Source organism: Passer montanus, unplaced genomic scaffold (assembly GCF_014805655.1).
Source record: "Passer montanus isolate IOZ18808 unplaced genomic scaffold, ASM1480565v1 scaffold25, whole genome shotgun sequence".
Classification (NCBI taxonomy): Eukaryota; Metazoa; Chordata; class Aves; order Passeriformes; family Passeridae; genus Passer; species Passer montanus.
In genome coordinates, this window is record NW_024367149.1 from 6255913 (window position 1) to 6280920 (window position 25008).

Consider the following 25008-nt stretch of genomic DNA (forward strand, 5'->3'; position numbering starts at 1 on the left):
GGATAGAAGATTTAATGACTCTTGGCGGAGTTCCACTTTTTGGTTGAAATGAGAATAAAAGCAGACAGCAGCTTCATTTCTAATTTCAAGAAACACAGTATTTTTTAACAGTTAAACAGCATTATATTTGATTAACAAGCAAAATATATATTTTCAAAGCCTTATTAAAAGCCCCTGTATTTAACAGTGTGAATGCTGAGATTTACGAACCTCTGCGAGCCAACACTGCTCCTTCAATTCTCAAAAGTAATTATAAAACAAGCAATTTGAGCCACAAGCAGCAGAAACTGTCAAGCTCGGGGTTTTTAACCATGCTCACAACACATCACAGTCTGCAGCCTGACTCCAGCTCCCTCCCATATTCCCTGTGCCATCCCAGGCCGGGCAGGACTGGGGTGCACCCTCGAGTATGCCAGAGCCACCAACCAACCCACCCCTAGGGACTGGCAGCCCAGTGACACCAGGAAAAAGGAACATTTGAACCTCCTCAGCGTTTTTCTGCAGCAAAGCCACACCTGGCAGTGTCAGCCCAAGTTTTTCATCTGCCAGCTCTCTCCACGGAGTGCCCGGGGAGGCAAAAGCTGGAGAACAACCAGAGCCCACCTCAGAATCACTCTGCGATGGAGCCAGGAAGAAAAATGGTGGCTACACCCAGCAAACAGCCTTGGCACAATGAGAAAAAAGGTGGGGCTTTTTAAGGGCTGAGTAATTTGGTTTATGTTTTCTCTGTTCACTTTGCAAAATACATATAAAAAGCTCCTCATGCATCATGTTAAATTGACTAAAAATTTGTGACCTCATGCAGAAGTAGAGCTATTGCAGATATGTAAGCTCCCAAAAAAACAACTGGCTTCCAGTACTGGAGGTATCATCTCCAAAAACATCCCTTACAGTTAAAATGACTAAGCAGATAAAACAGCTCTTAGCCATAATACAGAACAGGCTGCTGACTTAATGGAGGCCATCAGAAATCACAAGCACTAAGGAAACACAAGACAGTAAGGGCAGCTGGCTAAACTAAACTTTGAAGTCCTTTAGATAAAATGTCTGAAATACCAACTTACCTTGAGTATGAAATACCAGATTCCCTGAGGAACATGTTCATATCAAAATCTGGGCCCTCCTCAATCAGGAAGGACTTCTTTACATAGCAGAAATTAATACATCCTTTTACCCAGAGCACTATATTGTGCAAAATTCCCATTTTGACAGAACAGTAGGTGTAATGAGAAGTAAACATTTGTACAGTTGTGCATTGCTACTGAACTGAAACTCTGTTAATAATTTAATGTGTTAATGAATATTAGGAAACAGAATTACAACTGACCATATGGATACATTTCAGATGTGGCATTCCCTTTAAATTTGTACTGCACATAGGTAGCTGTGCTTTCATTTTTCCCTGAAACTAACTCATGTTTCTTGTGAAAACTGAAATTATCCAAAAAAGTATGGTGTGGTATGCAAGAAATCTGAATTTTTATCAGTTTCTTTCATACTAATGATAAATCAATGTGAAAAGTTTCTTTTGGCTGTATATATTCTTAAATATTAATAAAGATAAGGAAGATTCCAGGCAGAATACTAGCTTGAACTATGGGAAACACAAATTCCTCACACACTTGTAAACTGATAATTCTCCATCTTCTTTACTCCTCTGTCAGTTATTAATATGATAAAGGGCTGAGGCACCTTTCTTCATTTTCAGTAATTGCATTTATTTTACAGCAATGATTTTTTCCCCTAGTAATAGATTCATTAAGGGTAAGTAAAGTGCAAGGCACCGGCTGGTTTAGCTCCTTCAGAAAAGGACCTGGGCAGTATTAGGGTTCACAAGCTTTATAGAAGTCAACAGTACCATGCTATTGTGAAAAAGATTGGACTGTCACATTGCAGAAGTAAATAGATTGCAAGGCATGTCATGTAATAAACTCTACATAGGATTGGCACCAGCTTATCTGAGTATCATGCTCACCTTGGACCACTGCCAATCAAGAAAGGCAGAAAACAGCTGGAGATAGGCCAGAGGAAATAAAGAATGAGAGAAAATTTGGAAAATGTGAGCACTAAGGAACCATTGAAAAAAATAGCAGTTATTTAACCTGAGGAGGGAAAGGCCAAGGAAAGATATGATAGCAGCTTTCCATTAAGTCAAAGAAAAAAGGAATAATCTGCTTTCTGTGCCTATAGGACTGGACAAGAATTAATGCCTTTTTGGTAAGAACATTTCTACATAGAAAGAAAATGTTTCTTATATTGAGCAAATTGCAGTGTTAGAATGGATTGCTGCTTTCTCATTGAAACTCACTGAAAGTCTCTGAAAAAGATAAACATCTGTCAGGAATGGCAAAAATAGTTTATTTTGCCTCTCAACAACAGAATGGACTAAAAAGAAATCCCAGTGCCCAATTCTATTTTTTATGTTTTTTTGAAAGCATGGCACTTCAAAACAGCAAGCTGGATGTTGATTTCCAGAGTACATAAAAACATACCTCTGTCTCAAACAAATTCATACTTTTCAATGTTATTTAATACAATTATGATAGCAATAACAAAAATGAAAGTGCATTAAATAGCATTTCTTCTGCATGTATTAATATTTTTTCCTGATTTCTACAAGTTTAATACCCCTTCTCTATTCTGAAATGTTTACTTCCACTTCTTCAATATAAAACAGTCATTGAAAAATAGGTATTTTCTTCCTATCAACCAGACCTTTCAAGAAAACAGAGAATGCAGCCAAAAAAAGAAGAGCCACTTATGGAATTACATTTAACACAACTTCTATTTTAGAATCATAGAATGGCTTGGGTTGGAAGGGATCATGAATATAATTTTGTTCCAACCCCCCTGCTGTGGGCAGAGCCACCTTCCACTGGACCAGGGTGCTCAGAGCCCCATCCATCCTGGCCTTGAACACTTCCAGGGATGAGGCAGCCACAGCTTCTCTGGGCAACCTGTGCCTCTCCAGCCTCATTGTAAACAATTTCTTCCTCATAGCCAACTTAAATCTACCCTCTCTCAGTTTAAACCCCTTTCTCCCTGCCCTGTCCCCACAGGCCTTGGGAAAAAGTCTTTCTCCACCTTTTTTATAGACCCCTTTTACATACTGAGAGGCCACAGAAGTCTCCTCAGAGCCTTCTCTTCTCCAGGCCAGCCAAGCCCAGTATTCCCACCCTATCTCCATAGGAAAGTGCCCCAGTCCTTGGAGCATCTTCGTGGTCTCCTCTGGGCCCCTCCAGCAGGTTCCTGCATTTCTTGTTGTGGGGACCCCAAAGCTGGGGGCAGTACTGCAGTTGGGGTAAGTTTTACCATCTGTTGTTTGAAAAAGGTAATTTAAATAGAATATTATATCTAAGGTAGTACTCAAAGATCATCTAAACAATCTTATAAATGTTGTATCCTACTGTTTGGACAATAGAGTGGGATAGATTTTATTATTAACAACAATTTCAGAAGTTATCCAATATCAGTTAATTTGCTTTGAGCAGTAAAGGTACTCTAAGCAATTACTTGGCTGACATAGAACAAAAGATGAAGTGAATTTACATATGAAGTGTACACAATATTACTGTCACTCTTGCTAATACATTGTCATCATGAGAAAGTAAATGAAGGTATTAATTTCATTCACATTTGTGTTTTGGAAATGTCTGAATATGCAAAGCAACATCACAGCCTCATCATGCCACAATGTAAATAAATACAGTATTTCAAATAGCACCTGCTTCTATCATATTCTATTATTACCAAAGTATGTAAAGCATGAACATTACCTTTGAACAGAATAAACATTTTAATTTAAAAATATAATTAATTCCATTGTTCAAAAACCGGAATTAAACCATCACGCAATGACTCACAATACTTCACAAATAATTTGATGACTGCTACTGATCTTTTTCATTGCAGAGAAGTTTAGCACAATAAAGCAAATTTCCCAGCTTGGCCATGATTCATTTCTTAAGCTGTTTTCTGATACACAAATGCAAAACCCCCACATAACTATTATGAAATAGCACCCAAAGTATGTTTAAAAATACAGAACTATTGCCTGAACCTTCAGAGACACACCTTAAAAAAAATACTCTTTATTGTTCACTGCATCATTTGCACTTTTTACATAATGTAATCACGGGATTTAAATAACTCAATTTAATATTTATCCAGGAACTGGCAGCCAGTATTCTACCCTAAGGGATGTAACTCTTTATAAAAAGCTCATTTTACAAGACACTGGAGTAGTTTTGGCATTACCATCACCTCTCACATAAACCATGCTGAAAACTATAGTTTATCCTGCCAAATGACTTTTCTACATATGGTGTTTAACAGTGCTCTGTAGGTCTGAAAGCCAGTAATAATCGATTTAAGCTAAAAATCTGGTAGCATACATGTATGTAGCACAAAAATTTAAACAATGCTACATTTTCATGGATATATTTACCTACATAGCCCACATGCATATAAGCAATTAAAATTACTCTTTAAATTAATGTGCTAACTATAACTCCTGTAAAATTACTTTCAGTTTCCAGTAGCTTCCTAAAGTTTAATTCTCCTACTGACATCAGAGGCAGAACTTCCATTAACCTCAGCAATATAGGATCAGGCCACAGGAAATCCAAAGTAATATATTTAAAGGCAGCACATACACATTTTTAAAACTCTCTAATTATGCAAGGATGGGCTTGGCACTTTACTGGGTTAACTGCCCCAGTAAACTTCTAAATTAAAATTTTAAATAGCACATTTTAAATACTACATCATAAATGCATAAATACTACCATATAAATAATGACACAATAAAATTCAGTTATGTGTCCACATGTGGTTAAAGATGGACCTGATGAAATTTTCATTGTAGGCAACAGCAAATTTCACAACCTTTTTGACATTTGAAGTCTGATTTGAAGTCATACTGTGACTGAAGGGAATCAGCTAAATTTGTCGAGTAGTATTTAATGTAAGTCTTCTTTATAATTAAGACACTTCATAAATATATGAGTGATGGAGTTTAAAGTGTTAATATACTGACAACTGGGTACCATAATGCTGAAAATACTCACCACTTTCAAAACAGGCATCAAATATAAGATGTCCTTTTTTGGGCTGTCCACAGTAACCAGCTGGGAGAACAATGTACTTGCTCACGTTCCCTGCTATGATATCATCACTTCCAATGGCACTGCCTGTTGCAGTAAAAGGAAAAAAAAAAAAAAAATAGCATAAACCAAAATATATTTAATATATAAAAACCAATAGAAGGCTACTTGCCCACACATTTCTACATAAAATAAAATTTGCACCATTTAACATCTGCACCAGTAAATTAATTCTTTCTTTTCAAAGTGTATATAAGAATTTTGATATAATAATGACACAATCTGTTAAAGCCTCTCTAAGGGACAAACTACCCAGCCTGGTTTCTTGCACGTTTATGACCTGTGGCTGAGCCCTCTCAGATGCATTAGTCTGATATTCAGCTGGATCTACTTTCAACAGGAACTCTCTAGATCCTGCTGGATTCCTGGAATTGAACTCCTCATCAGGTTCTTTATCACAACCCTCAGAAGCGTCTTCCTCTCTACCAGCATTAATGGGATCTTCTTCCTCTATCCTGCTGCCTATTTTCATGCATCTTAAATGAACTTAGAACCTTTGAGACTGTTCAGAACCACTCATACTGGAAATTTTAGAATTATTAGAAGGAAGAGATATGCACCAATAGAGCTATGTGACTATCTGAGCCCTCGTTGTTAGGAAACAAAACTCAGAAAAAGAACTTGAATAATTATATTTTTTAATGGGGCATTATTTCACAGTAAAATATAGAAGGACATAAGGTTTCCACACAATGGCATGATTTTTGTCAAAATACATGAGTTTAAAGCTTTATCCTTACGGTAAAATTACAATAACAAATTGCAGTCTGCAAAATATTTGTTTCCAAATAGGGATAGAAGACCACTAATTTTGGGTTTTTTTCCATTTGAGATATGCACAAGAAAGCAATCAAATAATTGTATATTATATCATACATTTATATTATAGTGTAAGAAACACTCAGCACTTTCTTCAGCTTGGACAAGAAATATTTAACAATAGAAAAACTATCTTCTGTATTATAGAAAATGAAGAAATGGTATGGCTTCAAGTGCAGAAGGCATGTGATGGGATAATGGGATGATAATATCTTATTTCACTCTGATAAATAGGGCTACTAAGGCTTCTAGAAATAGACTTTTGGTCTGTACTGATTTTTTTGACATTTAAATGGGTTATGGGGGATGATAAATGTGACATAAAGCTCAATTTGTTTTATTTTTATATTGAAAACTATTTCACACAAATGTTACAAGCAATTCATATTGTCCCTGAATGGGGAAAACAGCTTATTAATTAAAAGTGACCTTTCCATACATAAAAGTATTCCACCTCTTGAGGCAAAACACCTTAGCTGAGGTAACAAATTATATCAATGTATTAGTGACACCATAGTTAAAGGGTCTGTCAGGCTTTCTATCATATACCCATATTTTCACAGGTACATAAATCCCACATTAAAAAAAATGCAAATCCAGGTCATTATTTGGCATATGAATCCCCAGTCTTCTCTAGGAAGAAATTTGGAACTTACTTTAGGAAGTACTACAACAGAACAAACAGAATTTAGACATTTTCTTACTTTATAATAATCTAAAAATGTAGATATTTAATAATGCATGATAGTATTTTTTAACAAAATTATTATTTGTAACCTCTGGGCTATTTGTTTTAGACTGAATAATTACCCACAGACAGCAATCTGTGGCATTTAAATTGTTTTCTTTAAGTGTATAATTGATATTTAGGATATTTCAGCTGGATGTTTTTTATCAGCGTGCTGATACAATTTGCTTAAAGCCTGGGAACACCAGAGGCAAACTGAGGCCTGGATGGGGCATCTGTGCATCAGCATGGCTGTGATCCTGTCCCTAAAAATTCACCCCTCTGCACTGCAGTGCAGAGCAGCAGCCAGAGGAAAACCACACCCTCAGTTTCACCTGAGCTGGATTAATACACACTTCTTGCAGTTAAGATTAGTCAAGTCGGTCATTTGCAATCAAACATTGTGGAATTGAGGAAACAAAGAAAATTTAATGGAAAACCTGCAAATCACCATGAGTGCCTGAACTGCCAGGGACCAAAGTGAAGGAATGGGAGGCAGGGAGTCACCTGAGTAGAGCTGTTTGAAGACTGGACTCCTCTTGGTAAATGTTCCTTTTGAGCCTCAGCTAAAAGTAACAGACCTCTTAGAAATTGTAGAAGATAACTGGGAAACACCACTTAAAGATGAAGAAACTAGACAAGATTACATTCATAGCACTGGCACCGTAAAACAGTGGAGGAAAAGCAGGCAGAAGAGAGATTTACATCTCCCTGGCAATTTAGAAAATCTGCCAATGGAGACTTTACACAATGCAGAAGGAAGCTGTCAAGTAACTGTGTCCCAGCAAAAAGTTTCCATCTGCTCCTCCTGACCTAATGTAGCCCTCCAGGAATGAGAATAAAATCATCAAATAGCCTGCAAATCGTAGTCATTTAACAATATTACTTGCCTAGCATGTTCTTTATTCAGTAATTAGAATATTCAGAATGCAGTGTTGCTATATTTTGAGTTATATTATCTTTAATCTCTAAACATGCAAAACTGCTTTCTTTGAACTTCACATTATTGAACAGCACAACAGCACCACGTCCCTTCTGGCATGTTCTCCTTGGGTGATAAAGACAAGGGCAGAGCACTGCCCGAACAGGAGCCTGTATGAGTCCATTATAAACCATGGCTTCACGCCTGTGTGCTCAGCAGAAGCAGAGAGCAGTGCTGGGAACACATCCCCACCTCAGATGGAGAGAACAGCTACCCTGGGCTCCAGTCCTCTGCCCAATACAGAGATCCTTCTCACAACTGGGGAGCCCTAAGCAGATTTTCCTGGCTGGAGGCAAAGATGTATGACAGAACCTTGTGGGGAAGGGAAATAGCTCTTCAATCTGAAACAAAGTGAAAGGGAAATAAGAGAATTAACTGAAGTACATCCTGCACATTCCACTTAAGGAGACCAGATTCTCCTTTGAAAAAAAGGTTAGATAAGACAAGCAAAGGCAAAACCTAGCAAAGAAATTGTCTCAGAATGTAGTTCTTATTTTGTCAATTATTTTTCTTATGGGTTGTAAGACACATAGCTATTTTATTCTAATTCTTCATAGCTTAAACTCCAGGAGGCTCCAGCAAATCCCTAGGATTTACTTTTACTGCAGTATTAAACTTTAATGGTAATTTTCTATCAGGTATAAAATCTGTGGGTGCCTGAAATCTCTATAAGTATATAAGGCTTTAAAATAAAACCTGGGCAGAGTCTTCTGGTATCTGCATTCATCACTATTGTCATTGTGGATATATTTCACATCAAACTAGTGAAAATGAATAGAATCAGTTCCAGGAGACTAGGATTCGTGGAGGGAGAGTTTGGAAATTTCCAGAGTTTCTTTGCCCTTCTTAAATTCAAAGGGTAAAGTCAACTTTTTTTTTTTTAATTTAGGAAAAGATTAAATCAGTATTTGCTACAATAAACATCATGCAAATTTAAGCACATTTTCTTTAAACACTATAGTTTATAGAGGAAGGTACCTCTTTAGAAAGTAACAGGGACCCTGGATTGGGTAAACAACAAGCCCAGCTTTCAGAAGTGCCAAACACGAAAACTCACGGAGTAAGCAGCCAGCAGCTCCCCTCATGCTACATTAGGCAGGAGAGCACAACCACATTAAAATAGACATGGAAAAATATAGCAGGAATTTGCCTGGAAAACCTGCATCTTTCTTCTAATCACACTGCCTAACAATGACAGCCAATTAGAAAGGTGGGGTAACACAAAACCTATAACTGCAAGGAAACTGTAGAAGTCTTTCTGTAATTACAAATGTTATCAAGATACTCTGCATTCTCCTATGAGATCCTTATTTTGGAATAAAATTAGAATACATTTTGCTGCTGGAAACATTTATGGTATAAAGATCAAATAGCCAGATCCCTGTCATCCACTTAAAGTTTCCAGGCATCCCAGAAATGCTCCACCAGCCTTGAGCCACACTGTTAATAGAAGCCCACACAAAGAAGGGAATCTGAACTCTCAGTACAGTTTGCAACAAAAAAAAAAATTAATTCAGATGACCAACAGCAATTCCTATTAGCTCCAAAACATTCCAAGTCTCCAGATGAACACTGTTCAACTCATGCTTTGGCTAAGCAGCACTTCTGGATGTTATGCCAATAACAGTCTGCTCCACAAACCTGAAAACAATGTAATTTTAGCAAAATTCTTTTAAATTATAGCATTAGTACAGGTCTATAGTCTAATAGCTGATTCTGTTCTCTTGTTCTTTGACTTTTTTAAATAAAAGTTTTTATATCATTGTCCCTAGGCTTCAGAAATGGAAGACAAGCTATTTCTGCTATGACTTCTGAATGCTCTGTAGCCATTCTAAAAATCCTACAGGCAGTAGCAGTCAGGAACTTGAATTCCAGCTCTGTTGACTTAAAAATGCTAGAAAAAGAAGAAAACACAACTGTCATTTTGATCTTCACAGCCAGGTATCCCAAAACAAGGCTTGGGCATGACCTGGAGAATCTAAACATACATCAGAGTGATGTCAATCTGAAATGCACTAAATCACAGGCACTGTGATCTGAAAAGAAAGGGAAAAAATGTATTTAGACTACAAATCCCAGGGTTTGAGACAATACCCACATGGTAGCAGCCACACCTGCTGCTGCACATTGGGGTACTCTGCCCATTCTGTCACCATCACCTATTTCAAAAGTCCAGCAAGGAAAACGCTGGTTACCACAAGAAGGCATTGTCATATAGCTTGGACTAGTTCTAAAAAATAGTAACATTGTGTTGTCATTTAAAAACCAAATTTGAGATAAAGCAGCTTTGCAGCAATTGTCTCTTCAATTACTTTCCTCCTACGGTTTGACCAACAGACTGCTTGTCAAGTCTGTCTCCAAACTGAGATTATATTCATATTCAAGAAAACAAGCAAAGTAAAGATGAACTGTAGTTTAACAGAGATTATCAGGCAAATTCTGATTTGCACAGATTCACAAGTTCTGAAAGTAGAGAGTAGAAATAAACTGCCATCTTACTGCCAGGGACTTGAAAGTGCTTGTGGCTGGTTGCATAATAGGAAGGAAACAAAATTTATGGTTTGGGTTTCTTCAGAGGCTACCAAACAATATTACCTTTCAACTTTCCTGACACGACTCCTTAGCTAATCTACCGTTAATTTTTATTTTGAGTTAGAAGCATAAGTAGATCTAAATATCTCGTGCCTCTTTAGATGCACGTACTCAAATTCCTTTACTGTAGCAGAAAGAGTGGAATAGGTGTCTGAGTCAAAGCTCAGGGTGGTAAATCTTGTTCTTATGTGCAAATATGTAAAGCAAATGACCACTAAAGCTGGAGACATGTGGGGTGCCTATGAGAGGCTCAGTGGCACCACAAAGAGGACTTTGCCTGCAACATACTGAGCAGAAAGCCCAGGGCAAGTAGGGACAAAAAGGTACACGAGGTGCTTAGCCCAAAACAAAGCATTGACCACCAGGCTGGTCAAGTGTGAAAAGGTGATGAGAAATCTCCATTACATGGTCCTCTCAAAAAGATCCACACAGAGACACAACAATCAATCCAAGGTCGATTATAGCTCCTGTCCAAATTCCAAGAGGAACATGGAACTGGAGATATTTGGCAGACAGATACTGCTCTGTACAATGACTCCTCACTCCCAGGGGCTGGCATTGTCTTATGAGTTATAGAAAAAGAAGAAAAGTCAGCTTGTGTGGACTTGCACTTGTTTCATATGTGATATTTGTTTCCAATCTTCAACCTAAAGGCTTTACTTCAAGACTACTCATTTATTATCTCAGTGTGAGCTATCCCCAAGGATATACCTTTCTGTTAGAGACAAATGGCAATGAAATTTTTTGTATCACTTTAGTGAAATCCAAAGTGTCCAAGAAAGTATGAACAGATTTTTCTACTGAAAATTTTAAAAAGCAATTAATGCTTTGAACTCAGCAATCAAGAAAAAAAAAAAATCCATTACTCTTTTTACTGCACTTATAAGCTCTAAACTAAAATTCTACCACAAATGAAAAATAAAAAGAATGAAAATACAGTTGTATTAAATACATCAACTGAAAAGATGTTTATTTAAAAACATTGTAAGGATCAGTGAATTTCATTATATATAGTTTTATTTTTAACAAGTATTTGCTATCTTGATAACATCAAAGGTATCACATGATGCAACAGTTGCTATAGTAGCAATACTTAGGTAAAAAAAACACATCAAACAAAAGCATAAAATGTATAAACAGTAAACAAAATTATAGTACATAATATGCAACCTCAGCTAGCAGAAAAAAGAGAAGATAATAGCACTTAAGTTGAACTAGTCCTCAGAGCTGCAACCCCAAAAAAGTATCAGCAAGTCCACCCTTTCTGGGAAATAAGGGATGGCTCAGAGCATTAGCTCTGCATGTGAATACGAGGAGATGCTGAAACACCAGTCAAAGGATACACAGGAATTCAAGTTCTGGGTCAAGAAAAAAAAAATTGGGGATGTTCCTACCATTCCAGCGGAAAATCTGTGTCTAGGAGTTCTGAGGAAGGAAAAGAATGGAAGAGCTAAAACCGATCCCTGATGTGGTACCACAGTACTTCAAGAAGTGAAACTCTTCCATGGCATCCCGTATCTTTCTGCAATTTGTATGCAACTGATTTCCCAAAGACAAGGAGGGCGCGTGACCTGCAAAAAATACCGAGTCAAGCAGGCAGGCAATTGCAGGGTTTGGAATTGTAGTGGAGGAAATTTCAGGTAAGGGCAAAACCTGATATTATTCACAAATCTGGACAAAGATGGTGGTGCTTGAAGCTACTCACTAGTATTTGCTGGTGTCATCCTAAAATGCTGTAAATATTTCCCATGCTATTTAATACTGAAACAAATCAGCTTTTATACACCTGGGTTTGTGTTATATGTGAGGGAGCATAGAAGAAGAGGAAGGAAAGGGAGAGATTCATGGATATATGCTGTGGGAAAATCCATATATGCTCCTGGATAATATGTATATACCCATGTTTCAGCTGCCCAGGGTGTGAGGCACTGATTTAACAAAAGCACGTTATCTTGCTTAAACTTGACAGCATAACTGGAAGAAGTCATGAAAAAATAAATTTCTAAACTAAAGATAACTCACATTGAGCCAAGCTAAATGTAAATAAAGCATCTTACATGTAGCAACCAATGCAGTGACCCTGACCCAAGATTATACAGCCTTTAGTGACTAACAAAGTTCAATATCTCCAAGCTAACAACTTTGTGTGTCTCCTTTCTTGGGGACCAACAGATTCTCAGCTGGGAAACTGAAAAAGACTCAATAGGTAATAAATATTCTTGATATAACAGAGAAGGAGACTGATTTCAGCTTGTGCAAAAGGCCAAGGCATTATTTCTCGTCCTAGTTTTCAGACTCCTCAGCCGTGACTATCACATTCAAAATGTTTGTCCACAAAAGACATCTCGTAAAAATACCAAGTATGAAGTCCTATGGAAGTCTTTCAAGAATATCAGCAAGGTCAAGTATGGAACACATAAACAGCACTTTTTCTGTTTATGAAAATTAGCCTGCTCATGCCAAATTTCTGGCACTTTTCATGGCTTACTATGTCTGCTGATTGAACAACAACTTTCCAAATTTATATTTAAAGAGATGTCTATACCTTAGTGTGGAAACATGAGCTTATCTGCTGAATCCCAGGAAGGCCAAAGAGAGACAGCATAGCTGTGATGCTGAGCTAGCAAGCTGGATCATGGACATTATTCCAGAGCTAGCACTGAGGGAATACAGCTGTGCTTTCTAATTTGGATAGGGCTTTTATCTCATTCTCAGCTATTCTTCACAAGCAATCAGCCTGGTGAGCCTCAACACAGGTCAGCTGTGGCACTACACCAAACCCACTATTGACAGCTATTTTAATTTTTTTCATACCTAAAGTGCAACTACTATAAATTTCTTGCAGATGCACCTGCCCAAATGTTTAAAAAAATTATTTGATTATCACTAATTCATGAGTTCAGGAGACTTCAATTCAATTTCTGACTCAACCACTAACATCATTATGGTGGTAATGAATCTTTATCCACGGGAAACTGGGCTTTCCATGAAGACTCCATGGCAGGTACAAAATCCTGTGGGGAAACACATCAGCAGCTTTGCACAGCACCAGCTCTCTGTTCAAGACCTTGTATTTCCCAAGCGACTGGAACAAAGGTGGTTCCTGCAGCTCTTGGGCTTCCATCCTGAGTGCAGTAACTGAAACCTGGGCAACCTTGGTGCATGGACAATTTCTATCCTGGTTGTTCACACCATTCCTGTATTCTGCTTTGGGTTAAACTGCTTTTTCCCTTGGATCTTGCTTCCTATTCCCCTGCTGTTTAGGGATGTAGGGATGTCTTCTGCCAGTTAACTTAAGCCAGCAGTAGTTTCAGCCACAGTTTCTTCACTTTTGAGTTACACTCCTCCTCACTATTGTATATTTAAAATAATTTGGGGATTTTAGTACTACTTCTGAAATAATTTGTTCCCCCAGGTTGCTGAAATCAATTACATTATTAATTACTTCCATAGTTATATTTACTCATTGAAACAACTCCTTTAACTTCTTCATTTAGGACAGCATTTCTCCCTACTTTCCAAAAGTCCATTCCAAAAAGTAGTATTTCAAATTATAGAGAATCTTTAATCCGGGCATTGCCCACTCACATTCCCTTTATTTAAGAACATAATCTAGTATTTAATTTCAAACAATTAGATCTTTGCAGTTTTATTTTATTCACAAAGCACCATATAGTAAAAAAAAAATTAAATATTCTTTCAGAATTCCCATTTTCTAACATAAAATAATATCAGCAAAAACAAACGATCTATTAACTGTCTTGCATCAGCAACATAACAGGAATAAACCTACAGAGAACACTACTAACTAATACAGCATATTCAGCAGTTTTTTTAACTAAGCAAATACTAAGTTGATACAATATTTATGGGAATATGAAATGCATACAAAATATTTCAAATATTCAGAACACAAGCCAAAAATTCCACCTTCAAGAAGGCTTACACAAAGAATGCTCTGAGATCAAATTACTGTTTATTTGTACCATTCAGAAATAAAATAACCAGCAGATATAGAGGTATTGTGCCTAGTTACAAAACATCTGCTGTTCTGGAGCACCACAGGCTTTGGGTGTAGGTAAGTAGTACAGAGCCAAGTTTATCTCACAATCCTATTTCACATGGACAGCTCCCATGAAATAATGCTGCTGCTTTTGGATTTGTATAGGTTATTTGAGGAATTTTTCATTAATCAAACACACCATACTACCTCATCTGCATTTTATATGCATGAAAACCTGATAGGCACTTGCCAGGCTTCCCAGCACTGAAGTTGTCTGTAATGGCAAAGTGCCTCTGCTGCTTATTGCAAATGAAAACACATCAGCAGAGCTGCAATGAATCCAAACGGGCTCCCTTTGCGATGGATTCCTGCTGCTCTGCTCTGGTGATTCACGGCAACTGATGCTCCACTTGCTTTAGTGGAGATTGAAATTCAACACATTTTTCAAGGTGCTTATGAAACAAAATGTAAAAGGAAAATCTTGCCAGTTTTCACTCATGATTGTGAGATCCACTGCTAAGGAAACAGCTCCGTGAATTAGTAGGTAAATGGAATAATTAGAGAGCTTATTAATCTAATAATAATAATTTAAGACAACTACTTTTTCCTCCATCCCCTTTTCTATGCTCAATTTCTAACATAATGAAACTATGAAATCAGCTAGTTTACCATACTGAGAGGACAGGGATACATATGTATATTAGAAAATACATGTAAGAATATGTAAGTTTTAGCCTCTAACATTTATACATTATTTATTCTAAAATAGAACCAGTCACAAAAAGCATTTACTATACACAAATACATCAAATTCATTGCCAAGCATTTGCAGGATGAGAGCCCTAGATTTAATACTGAGGTCCACATTCTGAGTTTGAGAGTCTGTAACAAAATGAAATGGAAGTCATTATTATTTTGGTAGAGCAGTTTTCCAAACCATTCCAACATACAAATAGTAAAATTACTTCAAGAAACTTATGTAAAAATCAAAGTTAACAAATACAGCACTTCTTAAATGGCAGGCTTGGCCTCTGTGGCCAAGTCAAGAAAATTGGTTGTGAGGAGAATGCTACAAGGAAGCTGGGATACATTGATGTGTACACATAACCAACTTCAATTAATTGTAAATTGGTTTACTTCTGTTATAGATTAATGGCAGATACTGCATGAGCCCAGAACTTATCTCAGGTACAGGGCAATCTAAACATGGCAATTCTGCATGCCAACTACCTTGGAGGGTCACTTGAGAAATCTAAGCTGGTTTCTATGGATTCCCATTGTTCTGGAAAAGAGCAGCACAATCAATCCTCCAGAAAGAAGAGTGCACACACCCAGGTGGCTGTGCTGGAGCTGCTCTGCATCAGCAGCACTGCTGTGAGCAAAGCAGCACAGCTGCATCTCAGTGGCATCAACAGGAAACAGCTGCACAAACTCCCTCCATGTCCTCCATCACCTCCTTTATCCATGGGCTGCTGCTTTCTGTTACCAAGTTATCCGACATCTCCATTAAAAAACTTTAAAAAAGGTAACGACGACTATTCAGCCATTTCCTTCTGTCCCTAAGCAGGTGCTGTGGAGGAAGAGGAAGAGCAGGAAGGAAAATTTCCCAGTGTAGACAAGCTGTTCATCTCTCCTGTGGCAGCTGACAGCTGTTGGGCGAGGTGTCCCACCTGGAGGGTGGGCTGGTGCTGCAGATCTCCGTGTCCCAGTCCTTGTAGTGGCCCCATGTGGAGATCAAGCTGGTTCCAATGTAACACAGGGACATGACTCTAAAAACCTATTTTATTCAGCATATACAGCTCCACTTCCAAAACCAGAAAAGCTATGCAGGCCACATAAATGCATTCTGAGGTTGATCTGGTCTTTTGCATGAGACTTTTGCCTACTAAAAGCAGTGAAAGCCACACTAAAGAAACTTGCAGAAACTTCTGTTTTACAAATTTCAGTATAAAACCTATTAAAATTCTCAATGTGTCTCATTTTACTTTTTACAAATTCAAAAGCCTCCTCTCACAAGTGCTAGTAATTAATAGGGTGCTTTGAACTTCACTGAAAGAAAAAACGTTGGGAGGCTTGAGGTAAGTAACTTTTCAAAGCTTTGATTATTCGTCAAAGAAAAAAATGTATGAAATATGGCTAGGAAATGGTAAACCATTCAAAAATGGCAACTGGAACACCCAACATATTCCTGTTTTTTCTTTTTCTGAAATTATATCTTCTGGCTGTATAAAACCTTCATTAGTATTTCTCAGGTCTCCTTATATGGCAAATTATGTAACAAAAATATGATCAAAGCATTAAATACCAAATATACGTTAGCAGCTCTTCTTCAATGAATTTTTCTAGTAGGGATTTTTTTTCTATAGTGACTAGAGTTAATTTCTGTACAGAACTTCAATGAATATTTCAACTTAGAGAGTTAAAACCGAAATAGTTAATAGTTTACAAAGGGCCTCAGATTTGCTAAGAAACCTTTCTCTGATGTCCCTTGGACTTCCAACTGCTCTGGCTGAAATGTACCAGTGCAATCAGTAAGTTCTGGCAAATCTCTTTATTGAACAAATCCCATTTTAGATTTGTTTACAAATCTATCCTGCAGCATTTCATAAACAACTGCAAACAGCTCTTTCTGCTGTGTGAACATCTGCAAGGCTGGGCCCAGTCCCCACACAGTTTTCCACTGATGTTTGCAGCCTCCTCGTGTTGATAGGAGGGTACAGTGGGCAGATCCCTTCCTGCACGAAGGCTGCAATGTCTTTACCCAAACTCTGGAATTCTGCCATGCTCACAGGTTCGTTGTGCAAATTACAAAACAAGCTCTGTTGTTTGTATACACTTTAAAATTCAGAAATCATTTAGGAAAAGTCAATTGAAGAAATTAAGTTTATCTGGAGAATCAGAAGTACCGCTGATGTACAGTGTTATTTTAATGACCAAGATTAAGTACTATTGTTAATTAGCTGATCTCTCCTATTTTACATTTCCTCATGATAAAGCTGGTGAATTAATTATCAAAAAAGCCTGTATTTAAAGACAAATTATTTTCTTATTTACTTTGGCTTTTTATTTAATAATTAAGGCCACTGAAAAGAAAGCAGTTATGTGTCTGATACTAGAATGTTGTCACACCACATGTGATTAAATATTTTTAAAAGAATAACTATTCTTTTTTGAAAGAATAATGAAAAGCTTTCTTCAAAACAATCCAGCTCAGCACAATCATATTGAAATCAATTAGAAAACACTGCAGCATTTACACAGCTGCTCTATTGGCCCCTTCACATGCAGATCTCTAAAATAATGAGCTGAACACCAAGTGTTTTAGGAACACTAATTACTAAAGAAATTTGGGTGGGGCTTGAGCATTCAACAAAGGTTTGCAGATTTCCTCCCTGAAGCCAGGTCACAGCACCACTGTGAATACTTTGAAAATTCCAACCTTCTTAACATGAAATGTGACTCAACACCACTCTGCAAGGTACCGACTGTGACATGTAAATAAACATTAAAAACTCCACGTTCAGCTGGGAAGCCTGTTCATTCTGATAACCAGGATTTTTGGTCTAAAGACATTTATTTATATCCTGTCCAGTACTGTGAGCAAATGCCTTTCCTTGCTTTCACTATGATTTCAGTGATGATGACACAATGAAATACCAGAAATACTAATATCCACAAAATGACTAGCAATTGTGGAATAACACATATTAGAACTGTCAATCCAGGCTAATATGCAGTTGCCTCAGATAGAAAACTATCACAGAACTCAGAGATAACCTGCACCCTTTGATCATTCAGGTCTCCAGATGCAAGTCCTCTGAAGGTAATACAGATGCCTTGAACAGAAACCTGGGGAGAATGAGATAACTAGCGAAATTCTAAATTGAAAAACACTTTCATCTGGTTCATGGGTCAAAAACTTTAGCAAATACAGGCATTCTGTACTCACTATGACCTACTCCTAACCCTTCCTTAGAGAAGCTAAAATGTCCTCTTTGCTACAGAACTGGAAAAATAACATTCATCATGGTTTTGATGAAACTTAACTAAACTGGTTCTTTTCCTGTATCCTATATCTTCCAGAGGTTTATGACAGCAAGGGCAGCTGAGCAGAACAACTGCAAGTTCAACCAAGAAGCTCCTGAGAGTAACTAACTGCACTCAATCGTTTCCTTCCTCCTGCAGGCTTCATTTGTGAAGATTTATGTTGCTTTTAAGTTGGATTCCCAGTTTGAGACATGAAGGTTTCAGCCTGGAAAACCAGACAGGATGCATACAAATTCAGAGTTTACTGCAAAAAGCTGATTTGAACAGTTTCAAGAAAGCAAGTAGGACAAAGGGGCCAACTACAATGGTAAAATTATTAATTCAGAGTAAAGTGAGCTGATTTGCAGCACTCTAACCAAACATCAGAATACACAAACTATTTTAATGGACTAGAGCAGATGTCTGCCTAGTCCAGTGAGGACAGCAGCAGAATATGAACTCTGTACTAGACAGGTGTGAGATAACCCATCTTCCATATTAAGTCTCAATTTTACTTGAAATTGCACTGAAACCATGCTGTAGAGAACAATGCTGGGTCTAACAGTAGACTAAAAGCTGATGGAAATCCCTCTTCTGAAATGCTTTGTCCAATTCTGTGTGTCCTAATCGCTCTCACCAATTAAAAAAAAAGTTAAAAATTTGCAAAAACAGAAACAAAAATCTTCATCAAGAATGGAAAGGAATGGAATATGAAAATGTTTGTATATAGGGAAAGAGTAAGAATAATTACCAATAAAAGACAGATTAAGATATTTACTTCCCTATAACAGAAAGAGATACTAATAAAACTGAAATGAAAAATTCTTGCTTTATAAAAAGATGTATTCTCCACTAAATATCATTAATTTACAAAATGTCTTGCCACAGTGTATTTTCAAATCTAAGAGTTTAGAGGGGCCAAATGCATCCTAGATGTGCATAATTCACTGTCAGATAACCTTTAGGAAGAAACCTAATTTTTATAATCCCTTATCTCTAAGTGCACACTGTATTTTTTCTGACATTGACTCTTGTCAAACCTGGGTTCTGAACTAAATCAGTAAAGAATGGTCCATCACAGCAATCTGTGCTGCTATGAACCATGAGTAAGTTACCTTCAATTTCTCTGTAACACAGTTTCCTTACCCAAAAATTGCAAATAACAATCAGTATTTCAAGATGAGGAGATGATGAGTTATTACTTGTGTTTTCTGATCCTCAACTAAAAACATGATGTTGCTGTTAAAAAAAAAAAAAACAACAAACACAACAAAACAAACAACAAAAAAAAACACATACTGGCTAAACTGATTTATATGGTTTGAACAGTCCTTCTGTAATGGCTTTGTTCTCCTGGCATCTGTGCAAAATGCAGGTTCCAGAGCTACATTCCTTTATCTCCTAGACTGCTCAAGATCTCACAAGTGATGAAGACGCACTAAGCAGTGAGGATGCAGCAGGAACATTCCCCAATTATGTGTTCAACAGCAGTGTCAGTGTCACCCAGCAGTAAAGAGGAGGAAAAAAAAAGAGATTCTTTGAGGGATTTGCCATGGAAAGAACCTGGCTGTCAACTTAAGTGTCAGCTGACAGTCAGAAAAAATCCAAACATCCCACCTTTTTTTTCTCACAGCCTAGTTTCCATGACCTTTCTTGAGAGTGGGCCAAGATCATAAGCTTGATTTCTCTGAGGGTTTGGGGTCTTTTCCCTATCTTTGTGGTTCTTTGCATTTTTAATTCTTTATCTGGCTTCTCCAAAACAGAAGGACCTGCAAATTAAACTTGCAAAGTGGCCAGACAAGCACTGTATAACTCAAGCAGACATGGACCAGGACATTCAACTAAACATGAATTCTGCATAAGCTGGAACACAATGTTTATGAGAAAATCATGGGTTAGTCAGCTGCAACAGTCAGAAGTGGGAAAAGTTCTGGGCAAGGCTAAAATTAAAAAGCAAATACTGTGACACTGCAGGCTTAAGCAACACAGCAGAGAACACAATGTAAATTAATCTGGAAATTGTATGAAAGTTACATTCCATGTTGAAGTTACTGACAAGGGCACAGGTACAGAGGGTAGGGAGGAAAGCTGACAAAGTCCAATGGCCACCAGAGATCTGTTCCCCAATCCACAGCTCAGGCAGAGCTGATCACTTGTGTTAACAGTGTTGCAGAGTGCAGAGAATGAAAATAATCACCTGCTTCATGGACAAGTTCAACACATAATAAACTTCACAGTGTTTTTCCATGGGTTCATAAACAGTATGGCTGAACACAGGGAGCTCAAGAACCATATGGACATCCATTTAGATGTAGACTCTGTAGTATCATTCACCAGAACACAACAGCATTTGACATAGTTATCCCTTTTTTTCAACTTAAGTGGACCAAAAATTCAAGACCAGTTCTATGGGTAATGCATATTTATTTGGAGCCACATCTCAGGCTGAAAAGTGGAGGTGCAGCAGCTAACACAGCAGGCTGGGAAAATGAATTCCTGGTTCAGGAACCCAGAAAATTTATGTATGGTACTGTGGGAGATTAAATATTCAGGAATGCTGTCATCTTTGTTCCATCTTCCAAATGTTAGTATCTCTAATTTTCATAATATATTTTGAGGGCTTTCTTTTTCACGTGGATTGGAAAATACCTTAACTGTGTTTTGTTACAACAGGAAAGACCCCTGTACCTACAGGGTCCTTATCATTTATGAGGAGACACAAAACTTCCGTTTCAGACAAACTTATCTCACATACACAGTTAAAGCCACTGTCAACACATCCTGAATAGGAAGAATAACACTTGACACCTTCCTTAAAGAAATCCTCAGCAACAGTGTAAGGGATGGGAGCTGTCAGGTGTGCTGCTCGCTGTCCCTCTGCAGCCTCCGGGTACTTTACACCTCCCAGACGGGTCAAGCAGCACCTGCAGGTCAACCCGCAAGCTCCCAGCCTTGTGCTGAAGTTTCAGTCCCAGACCTGTATCTTCATGTATTGTTTTCTCATGCTAATTCACGCAGGCGGTCGTTTCTTGTGTAAGGGGAGCTCCTCTGCACCGCCGCTTTGCTCTGCTCTTCGCCACCGCCACCTTTGCCCCTGCGCGGGAGGACGGAGCAGGGTGCGGGAGGACGGGGCAGGGTGCGGGAGGACGGGGCAGGTGTGGGGCAGGGTGCAGGCTGCCCCACCATCAGCCTCCTGCTCTGCCCCGGCGGGCTCGGCCCCGCAGCGCCGGCCGGGTGAGGCGGCCTCCGGCCCTCACACCTTCCACGCCACAGCGGGTCAGTGCCGCTCAGGCAGGCCTGGAACGAGGCGGGCTCTTCCCCCTCTGCCTGCCTGAAGGAGCTTTCCCCACGACCACCTTGTCCCTGGAAGATTCTCCTCATCCCCCAAGGGAAGGGGCTTTGCCCTTCGTCACAGCTCCTCGGGCAGGAGCCTCTGCCGCGGTCCCTTCACCACCTCAGTGCCCTCGGCCAGAGGTGCTCCCCCCCGTTTCCCCCAGGAGAAGGGCTCCATCTCCGCACTCCGCTGCGAGCCAGGCCCCCTCTACCGCCAGAAGCCCCTGGAGAAGGGGGGCTCCCCCTCTCCCCCCGCCCAGGCGACTGCGGCTGGCACTGACCCGTCTCTGCCGTCCTGCTCCTCTCCGCCATATTTGTTGTCATCCCGCCACCCCCCCCAACGCCGCCCGGCCGTCGCCATGGCAACGCGCGTCACCGCCATGGGGGAGCCCCGCTCCCCCCCGACATGGCGGCGGGGCTGACGGCCCTCCCCGGGGACAGCCTGCCCGGGGACAGCCTTCCCTGCGAGCGACTTCCCGCGCTCATCCTGCCCGGAGAGAGCCTTTCCCGGGAGCCCCTGCCCGGGAACAGCCTGCGCGGGAAGCAGCGTCCGCTTCCATCCTCGCCCAGCCCGGCGGCCGCCGCGGCTGTGGCGGGCGGGGCGTGAGGGGAGCACCGCCGGCCGCCCGCCCCTCACGCAGCACCGCTCCCACCCGCGCGGCCGCGCCCGCCCCGCCCCGCCTCCCCGGCCGCTGTTTACCGGCGCTGGTCGGACGGGGAAAGGAGGGTTCGTTTTCCGCTCCCTGGTGGCTGCCCGGCACCTCGGCAATTGCCGTCACTGCGCCCCGCAGGACGGAGCTGTGCCGGTACCGGAGCTCCTCCCGGGGCTCCTGCCTGCCCGTGGGAGTCGGTGTGAGCCTGAGGTGCGCATAGGGCGCTGCGGAGGAGAGGCTCGTTATCACAGAGTACCGGTTAGGTTGGAAAAGACCTCTGAGATCATCGAGTCCAGTCTAAGACCCAGCACCACTATGTCCCCAAGACCATGGCATCAAGTGCCATGTCCAGTCCTTTGACACCTTCAGGGACGGCGACTCCATCGCCTCCTTGTGCAGTCCATTCCCACGTCTAATCACCCTTTCTGTGAAGAAATCTTCCTACTGCCCGGTGTCCTGGTGTTACATGTTCCCCTCCACACAGCTCAGGGCAGCGGGGGGCGGAGGGGCCTGTGTGGGTTCAGGGTCTCTTGCCCCAGGGGAAGCGAGCACATCCCTCCTGCTCCTGAGGGGCAGCACCGGCAGAGATGGCCAGTGCATGTGTGCGTGACTGCCCCACCCTGCCCCAAGGCTCAGCAGGTGAGTCTGGTCATGTGGCACTTATGTCAACTTTTATTTTATTTTTTCATTTCTTAAGGCAGCCCGGTGGGGAGCTTCATTATGTGTGTGAGTGTTGCCCGTCTGTCTCCTTGCCCCAGCCCCAGCAGGTGAGCCTGACCATATGGCAAATGCGGTGCTGGGGACGGGAGGGCTTCTGCGTGCGCGTGTTCGCGGGCCCGCTGGGTGACACTCACCATGTGGCAAACACGGCGATGAAGGCTCTGGTGTACAGGGGCTAATTATGTGTGCGAGTCCCGGGGGACCGGGCAGGCTGGGTGTGATCATGCGTGTCTCACTGATGCCGAGGCGCAGGCTCCATTGTGCATCCTCCACGCCGGCAGCTCCAGCCTCTCGGAAGCAAGGATGACCGCGGGACGAGCGCAGGGTTACAAGCACAAGCATCGAGACTCGTGTTAATGTGCATACACAGGCAGACGTGGGGCTGAATGCACCCCGAACCAGGCAGCTCTGAAAACTCTGAAACAGGGAGTACACGAGCAGTGCTAAGCAATGGAAACAGGCAGGACTGTGTTTATGGTTGTGCACACACTCAGGTGTCTGCTTCCTTAGATCTTAGTAAATTAATGTAACCACTTCCTGGTGATCAGTGACTAGTCAGGGAAACAATCCAAGATTAAAAGTTAAGGCATGTAAAGTTGTATCTTTCTCCATCTAAGTTCTGTTATTTAAACATCACTTTACCTCTTTGTCTTCCTACCTAGTATGTGCCTTTTCTGCTCCAGTTCAGCTCCTCTTAACGACACTCAGGTGGATAATACATACAGGTTCTACATACTTAGATTTTTCTGTGGGTCACTTGCTACCTTTCTCCCTAGAAAAGAGAAAGCCTGCTCCTTTTTTGCAGCCTTCTTACATAGTTCTCTGGTTATTTTTGCAGCATTTATTCTTATGGTTTCACTTCCTTTACTGCTTCCTTTCTTTTTCAGTGGCACTTAGGCCTCTTTCCTTTTTCCTCTTTCCTTTATCTATTCCTCTTCCCTCTCAGTATTTTACTTTAGTATTATATAAGCTAATTGAATGATACTTCAGCCACATTGCTGTTCCATGATGAAATACCTGTCTGAAGTGGTGTGCCAAGGGGGCTTTGTGATGGGCTTGGAAGATACACCCTTGCCCAGAAGAATGTTGAAGGTCATCTAGATCCAAGCTCTGCAAAAATATTTTCTAGACTTTCCCCTCTGCAGTCTTTATAAACTATAGGTGGTCACTTGCATACTAAAAAGGTGGATTTGTCTCGCTGCTGACAGTGAGCTACACTAAGTGCACACACCCCCACAGACACATTCTTTCTCTTACAGCCTTGCTCCAGGCCAGCAAATCACCCAGGCCTTCTGCTCTTCCTTATCTATTGCTGGGTAAATGATCCTGGGACTTCCCTCTTAAGAATATGTCACCCATGCTCTGATCATTCTTTTCTTTCTTTCATGTTCCCTGATAGCCATGTCCCATGCCAGCCCTCCTTCAAATAATTTTTCATAGTACTGATCTCTTCATTCCTTTACTTGATATTTCTTTTTTTAGGTCTTAAACAGTTCTGTCCAAGTTTGCAGCTCTAGTCTAGTTTCTTACCATGTCCCCACATCCCCTTATTCCCTTTGTTCTACTTGCTATTCCAGCTTTAGTGTCCCCTCATCCATATTTCATTTCTATCTATTATTACCCATATAGCATTTTTCATCTGTAAATTTCTAAGAATTAAGTGCCTGTGGAGAGACTTTCCATATCTGTTCTTCGGGTGACCTCTTTATTCACATTTCTCTGAGACTCGCTTCTATGGTGACCACAAATACTAATCCAAAGGCCTTTTGCATCTAATTGCCAGCCGATTAACTCAATTGAAATACCTGCAAGAAGTTCTATTGAAATCAGAGACATTTGGGGGAAAGCACTTTTTCCATTCAAATTATCTCTTCTGAGTTAACACACTTGAAAAACCTAGAAATGCCACACTCATTTTTTTAGTCTGAGTTTAATGCTATGTTATAGTTACCTCACCAAGCTGAAGTGGTGTTAAATATAGATGATAT

At 40.2% G+C, this 25008-nt stretch overlaps 1 protein-coding gene across 3 annotated transcripts in view; it reads right to left on the bottom strand.

Moving 5' to 3' along the window:
- LOC120503178 (cytosolic carboxypeptidase 6) overlaps positions 1–22216 on the bottom strand; it is an 882397-nt gene extending 860181 nt beyond the window's left edge. For all 3 annotated transcript variants that reach the window (XM_039711394.1, XM_039711393.1, XM_039711395.1), the window contains exons 1-2: positions 21929–22216; positions 5070–5192 (exon numbers count right to left, since the gene is read on the bottom strand). In XM_039711394.1, coding sequence (XP_039567328.1) covers positions 5070–5192; positions 21929–21971 — 166 coding nt within the window. In that variant the 5' untranslated portion in view covers positions 21972–22216. The remainder of the gene's footprint in view (positions 1–5069; positions 5193–21928) is intronic.
- Between the last annotated feature and the right edge of the window lie 2792 nt (positions 22217–25008).